General features: G+C 35.3%; 1 protein-coding gene across 1 annotated transcript; it reads left to right on the plus strand.

The window, feature by feature from the left end:
- The first annotated feature begins 5,396 nt into the window (after positions 1-5,396).
- On the plus strand, positions 5,397-6,305 carry LOC116169879 (GATA zinc finger domain-containing protein 1-like). Its single transcript, XM_031486060.1, has 3 exons — positions 5,397-5,821; positions 5,869-6,055; positions 6,104-6,305. The coding sequence occupies exons 1-3, from the start codon at positions 5,480-5,482 to the stop codon at positions 6,262-6,264; spliced, it is 690 nt and encodes a 229-aa protein (XP_031341920.1). The 5' UTR covers positions 5,397-5,479; the 3' UTR covers positions 6,265-6,305.
- The last annotated feature ends 1,275 nt before the right edge of the window (positions 6,306-7,580 follow it).

The following is a 7,580-nucleotide window of genomic DNA, read 5'->3' on the forward strand; positions in this document are numbered from 1 at the left end:
GCCCGAAAAAAAAATTGTCTCAGATCGACCCGGAAAAAAATTTTCTTATAGAATGTGACCTGTAGAATCCAGAAAACCGTTTCAAGATTGTACTACTAGTTCAAAAGTTACAGCCCTTTGAATTTTTTTTTGAAATTGGTTTCTAGTCTATAACTTTATATTGAGAGGTCTAATCGAAAAAGTACGAATTGTTTTGGAGTCTACACACCAAAATTAATAAGAAAAAGTGTTTTTCCGAGAAATTTTGGTGTAGTCGATTTTTGGTACAAAAGAAAGGTACACACTGCCTCCTTTTGAGGCCCGAAAAAAAATTCTCAGATCGACCCGGAAAAACAATTTTCTTATAGAATGTGGCCTGTAGAATCCATAATTTCAAACAGTTCCAAGATTGGACTACTAGTTCAAAAGTTACAACCCTTTGAATTTTTCTTCGACATTAGTTTCTAGTCTATGACTTTTTATTGAGAAGTCTGATCGAAAAAGTACGAATTGTTTTGGATTCTACGCAGCAAAATTAATAAGAAAAAGTGTTTTCCCGAGAAACTTTGGTGTAATCGATTTTTGGTAAAAAAGGAAGGTTATACACTGCCTTTTTTTGAGGCCCGAAAAAAAAGTATACAAATACTATGCAAAGTATTCGAATACTAAATATTTGTGAAAGTATTTGAGTTACAAATACAAATACTGCTTCCATAAAAGTATTTAATTACAAAGTATTTGAATACTTTAAAAGATTTTAATACTAAAAAGTATTTACAAAATCAAATACTGCCCTGATCCTTACCTTACTATCCTGCAGCTTTTAATTCTACTGCCCAACTTCTTGTTTAGCATAAACCCTAACCCTGTTTGACCGTTCTCTGTATCTGAGTGTACCCTCTGTACTCCCTGACCAAAAGTCACCCTACTCTTTTCACTTAATTTCACTTACCCCTACAATATTTAAATCTAACCTAACATCTTCCTTTTTAAGTTTTATTATCTGCTTCCTTTCTCTAAACTCCTCACATTCCATGTTCCTACTCCCAGGAGGCGATCCTTAGGCTTCTTTTGCCCACGTGTCCTTGATTCCTATCTATGGAGCTAATTATTATGGTGCCTACGTTGTACCACATAGTGAATTACGGATACATACTGTGAAAATATACAAATCCTTGTTACTGCTAAATAAAACTTCAATCCAACAAAGAATTTAAATATAAATAAAATTCCCAATCACTGAAATAAAATAACCATGATGAGAAAATTTTCACGATAAAGTTTCCTTTTTTGCATAACCCCTGTTCCTATGTGGAAAAATTATAAATTATAAATGAATAAACAATGGTATTAAGTATACAATACAGTTTAGAGTACAGCGCACATGTAGAAAATGTAATAAGTAGAATTACAATAATTTGAAAACATATAGTAAAACTTTCTGTATAGATTCTCCAAAACTTGGAAGCGAAACTTAAACAATACAGTCGAATAAACTTTAGCAAGTGTATAGTATAGAATATTGTTTCATACAATGCTTTTTACAATATAACAGTAAACTTACATTTGCCCAACTGGAGTAATCTATACAATGTGTGTTTACGTGTCTAACGACGATCCGAGTCGATTATTGTATAGGTAACTAACGCGAAATTGAATCATATTACACCCTCCTGTTCGTAGTCTCCAATTCTTTTGCAATCTTCGAACAAATTGGTTTCCTTATTTCATGCTAATCGATCTCTAGCTATAACTGTACACTTGCATGTCCTAGTTTATGAATTTGGAATTTTGAGTTCACTCATATTGTCGATATATAATGGCACATCACCAATTTACTCTCCAGATGATCTCTAATATAATTATAAAAACTGCAAGCCACTTTAACAGAAGTTTAAAAACTTTTCTAATTATGTCCCCATCAAAACTTAATGAGCTTAACGCAAAGTTATACACCTTTATTAAGCAAAATTTCATTGCAAGACATTTATTCATAACGAAACTACTACCTACTGCTTTTCAGAATCGATTGTTATCTTACACTTATTTTTTTAACATTCATAATGAAGATTTAATTTGTCTACAAAGCTGCGAAAGACAAAAAGTAATGCATACTGTAACGGTAGCACTAATTTTGGTTTTACTTGTTTTAAAGGCATAAGATTCGTAAGTGAAATTAACATGCCATTTGTACATTTGTACGTCTTTTAATTTTTGTGGCCATTGTCTTCTTACTGGGGTTCCGGAATTTGTACGCTTCAGTGGGGCGGAGATAAAAGAGGTAATGAAGTCAGAAGGAAAAAATTGAGAACGTGAACAGTGATCATTGTAACATTGCAAATTAAACACAATTCCCATGTATGGGTTTTTTTAACGACAGCCTCAAGAAAAATGGTTGACTTAATGACAACAAGGAGCCTAAGGTGTTCGTTAATTAGGCAAGAATAAGTTTTTTTTTCTGAAAAAATTCGGGTTTTGGCTGCAGGACCACGATCAGTGTGTGATCCAAAATCCCTTTTGGGCACGGGAAGGCGAGATTAAGGTAGAAAATCTTGGAAAAGTTCGGGTTTTATGACAATTGTAGGTATAATTCATATCCGATGTGGAAGTTTGTCACCTCAAGAACGGAAAGTGTGTGAATAATTGCAAGAGCAGCGTCTGGTTTCGGGAATTCCGGGCAGTATAAAGTATAATTAATCGACCAGCGACCGAACATGTTCGTTAATTCAGTATAAATTCGCGTAGTAATCTGAAAAAGCCAAAGCATTTCCCTTTGAACATAATTTCGAGTATTGGAAAACCAGTGACAGTATTAACTTATTTGCGTTAATGCAAATATTTTCCTGGTGATAGAATAAACACTAAAAAACCACCCGAAATTAAACTCAACAATTAAGTTCCAAGAAAAAAGGAAAAGAAACTGTTTTCCATTATAGAATTGTTACTAATACAAAATTTTGTTTCGTCGTATAAAGCTAGCCGTGGAGAAACCATTAGGAAAATTTCATCGCAAGAAAATTTTTATTTTTATTTTCGATGGGAAAATTCCGATTCAATCAGAAGTTTAAGGGGGGATTACAACCCTTAATAGGCTATACTCCGTTGTGATATTTATCTATAGGACATTCCTAAGCCATCTACCGTCATTTGATACTAAATCGGGCAGATTTCAGTTATAGCGTTGGAATCTGTACTTCGAAATCCTCCTTTAAAAATTAAAACAGGCACAAAACACGTGGATTACTACGGCGTTCTATTTTCTAAGTCAAATTACAGAACTATTCCTGGGGAAAAAGCTCTATACTTCCCCCTATTAATTGTGAAAATGTAAAACGGAGCAAATTCAATTCGATTTTTCCTGTTTTACAGCACTGACGTAAAGGTTTAGAGTCTTCTTCAACCCTACCTCTTGGGGATGGATGCATAAATAGTTATACTATTGTTTGTTACAGGAATGATGAGTACCTAAATGTAATAACGGTAATGTAAAAGAATATTTATTTATGTAAGAACAGGACACAGTAGTACAGCTTAGGGCAGCTGTTACCCTTAACGTAAACCAGCAATAAGTTATAACATACAAGATACGAAGAATAATCGCATAGGATTTTTAGTTTTTTTTGACAAGAAACAGACGAGCGGACAGACGGACGGATAAAACCATGGCATAAAGGGAATTTCTTTTTTTCCAAAAATTTCTCTAAAAATGGGCATAACAAGAACAAAATTGGATTTTTCCAATTAGTTTCTCCGAAAGCACTATATACTTTATTAGTGAATGGTTTATAATTTATGTATTGCTGCCTATCTGTCCGTGTGTACGATAACTTTGTTTAGAAACCTCCGATCCATTACATTGTATCCAATAAGAGTCGGATTTTGTTCAAGGAAACGAAAAATCCTGCAGCCATTGTAAGTCTGTAACCACCCGCGCGTTAATAAGGGAGGTATCACATTGGGGTAAAAAATGGCCCCCTCCGACCCCATTTTTTCCTCATTTGACGCTTATTGAAGGGAATAATTTTGAAATATTTTGTGTCTAAGAATGTGGGTACCAAATTTGGTTCCAATCGGTTCAGCCGTTTAACTGGAAATTTGAGTACAGACAGACCGACGTCATCAAGATTTTGTCTGATTCGAATTCCTGGTGCTTCAAAGCGCGCATTTCCGTCAAAACAGTGGTGGGTCATATTTTACCCCAATTCCATACCCCCCTTACTAACGTGCGGGTAGTACAAACAGAAGAATATAAAGAATTTTATTACGAATCTAATGGAACTGAAAATATAATCTGAAGAATAAGGAGAATTCGAAGAATCAAAACAATCTTAAGAATCTGACGAAGAATTGGAAGAGTCAGATATCAAATAAACCGATGCACCCAAATAATCGAAGGGCGACTAGAAGAAGCCAAAGAAACCAAAGTATTCAATTAAGTTGGAAAATCCGAGGAATGTCTGCTAAAAATAGGGAATATCATTTGAAAAATCAGACAAATTCGAAGAAATGGAAGAATCAAAGACATGTAGATAATTTGTACGTACAATACGAAAAATCTCGGAAGAATAAGAAAAAAAAACAAAAAGTTTCAAAGAAATTGTATAAACAGGAATATAACTAAAGAAACGTTTGAGACAACAAAGGAAAGAGTCTAAAAAAACTAAGACTAAAGAATAGGAAACTAAAAATGGAATGAATCTGAATCATGCAAAGAAATGAAACAAAATGAAACACATAGCGGCAGTCTGACATCAAGTCCCATTTGGCTTTGTGTTTTGCCTGGGTATTTTGAGTTATATTATATCACTTACACTAGATATTGCAAGTGGAACAGCCGGCACTGGTTCACAAAACGCTTGTTTTTGAGACCATTTTGATTAGTTTCTCTGCCGTTTTATTTCTTTTGGCCCACACTCGAGTTCAAGGGAGTTGCTGGCGTTCAAGCATCAGTTTGGAGGTGACTTTGCATTGAGTGTGTGTCTGAAGGGCAGCTCTGCTATTACTGGATATTCTTATTGTGGTCCGCTCGTGTACTTAAGGTAGGTACGCTCGTCTTTGTACATGGTCTAAAAGTGCTTTGGCGATTGCAAGTCTTGTTCTAGGCCACTAGGGAATTGCTCCATAACAATGTGGCACAACAAAATGGCGGTCTCAACCGACCAATAGTATTTGCAATGTGCTGCCACCAGAGGTCTCACTGTTAATCTGAATCGCGAATAAGTTGTGATTGTAATTAAAAAAATCAAGTTAAAAGTCATTACTCGACTATCTTATTGTTTAAAAATTGGCTACGTCTACCTCATACAGGAGATTAACTGGTACGACATATCTGTAATGCGACAGCCTGTATGTATTACACACTCCGTACTCTAATGACTCGCGGTTTGTCTGTAGGAAATTTCAATGTGCTAGTCAGTAAGGTTGGCAATATGTGGTTTTGATTACTTAACCTCTTCATTTTTAAGGTTGAATTCATTTTTAAGGTTGAATATTAAAAATAATGCCTTTAAAAGGGAACCCAACTTGTTTAAAATGTGAAACCAGCGAATCGCCTTTGTGGACCAACGCAGAGAATTTGGGTGCAATTTGTCTAGACTGCATCAACGAAACGAAAGATTCCATCAAGAATGAACTCGAAGAGGAAGAGGAAAAAGACAACTTTCCAAAGTCGCGCAGAAGAACTCGAACAACGCGATCCTACAAGACACGACTTAATCCTCTGGCATTGCCAAAATCAACCACGCCGAAGGGTAGAGGACGACGAGGACATTATAAAAAGACCCCTGTAAAAGCTCCTATAGCCACTTCAACACCTGTAACTAGCGACAGTGTATTTTATAAGGTGTATGCTACAGTAAAGTGTGCAGTAAGTGTAATTATTCGTTGCAGGGATCCTACTTGCAGGTGGGTGATATCGTATCGATGATCGACCAAGAAGGTGACACTTACTATGCACAAATTCGAGGGTTTCTGACCGACCAGTATTGCGAAAAAAGTGCGTGTGTCACTTGGTTGTTACCGACAAAGCATAGCCCTCCTCCTGAAGAAGCGTTCGACCCAGCCACTTACATTATTGGTATTTGTTCTTTTTCAACCGCTAGTCATTCATGTATTCCTATCGTAGGTCCTGAAGAAGATACTCCTCGTGTCTTAGAGTGTATGGAGTTTATTATGCACGCTCCATCTGACTATTACCATGCTAAAAATACACCATATCCGCCTGTTCATGCAACAGGAGATACGGGTTTTATATGGACCCACATGGATCCCATCCAGTTCAGCTAGTTAATATTGCTTTTTTATATCTAAATAAATTTATAAATTATCTTGGACATTTTATTACCTGACCAGTATGCAACACATCATACATTTTATTAAAATGTAAAAAAAAATTAATTATGCACTTTCTCGAGTATTTGTTAATACTAAGAGGTAACAACTAGTAATAATTGAGACTCTGATTTTCTGAAAATCACTTGTGGTTTGCTTTTTGTAATCAGCAAAATCGATTTCCACATATTATTTACAGCTTTATCACTTTTAAAGCAACGCATTTACCTAGTATATTATAAAAGTCAACAATTGCACTCATAATCAGCAGCAGCAATTATTTATATCGCTGTGTGATGACCTGTATAGGTCATGAAAAGTTTGTATTATTACAGTATAAACTGATCAATTTTCTACTGACGCGTCATTTAACTAATAGCGATAAACACCACAACGTTACTTATTAGCTGTAGGTACTTTTAAGAATATGTCACAGTGCCATTTTCGAATTGGTGGGTCTGTGTCTGGTGGTCAGATTTTGATGGTTGTAAATTTTCGCTATCTATGGGGCTATATCTCGCAGTGCCATATTTCGCTGCTCCCCATCCAACCTCTCTCTGACCTTCCGGGGGTGCCTACCCCTACATAACATAATTGGATCTTCTTAGAATATTTTTGCAATATGCTAGAGCGAACGTGAATATTCCAAATAAGTGCTCTAAGAATATTAAGAAACGGATACCGTTCTTTCAGTTAATGTACAGAATTTCCGAAATATATTATATTATATCCTCGTATACAAATACATAGAATATTTAGAATATAAACTGAGAATATTCTGTAAGTTTATTCTTAGAACACCTGAATATTCCCTTTCGCATATCCCTAGTATATCTTACAAGGCACGTACCTATACAGTGATATTCATTTATTATTTTTATTTTATTGCCTTTATTTTATAGTGAGCGGAGTGTTAGCACCTTAGAGGTAGACATAGGAATTTGTGCATTGTTTTCCCTATGACTAGTTTTAAATGACAAAAACCTTCTAAAGGGCGCCTAATTTTATGCAACCAAAATAACTTCTTAAAACGAAGATCTGGCTGTCATATTAATTAATTGGAATATTACTACTTTTGGCTTCCGTAGGTATTTTTATTTTCGTTGGTGTGCGATGTATTAAACTGAAGAAAAATTTGATATTGTCAATTGGTATAGTGGGGGTAACAGTTCACGGAGCGAGGCTCATTTTCTGTGTTGATTACTTTAAAATTAGTGGTTGTTTAAATGCGATCCACATAAGACACCGTAAACAACCCTCAATTTTAACGG

Source organism: Photinus pyralis, unplaced genomic scaffold (genome assembly GCF_008802855.1).
Source record: "Photinus pyralis isolate 1611_PpyrPB1 unplaced genomic scaffold, Ppyr1.3 Ppyr1.4_LG4, whole genome shotgun sequence".
Taxonomy (NCBI): Eukaryota; Metazoa; Arthropoda; class Insecta; order Coleoptera; family Lampyridae; genus Photinus; species Photinus pyralis.

Excerpts from the sequence above, each read along its gene's own strand:
- LOC116169879 (XM_031486060.1), top strand. The coding sequence starts at position 5,480 with ATGCCTTTAAAAGGGAACCCAACTTGTTTAAAATGTGAAACCAGCGAA. Across the intron at positions 5,822-5,868 it reads GCGACAGTGTATTTTATAAG|GGATCCTACTTGCAGGTGGG; the intron begins GTGTATGCTACA and ends TATTCGTTGCAG. Across the intron at positions 6,056-6,103 it reads CCCAGCCACTTACATTATTG|GTCCTGAAGAAGATACTCCT; the intron begins GTATTTGTTCTT and ends TTCCTATCGTAG.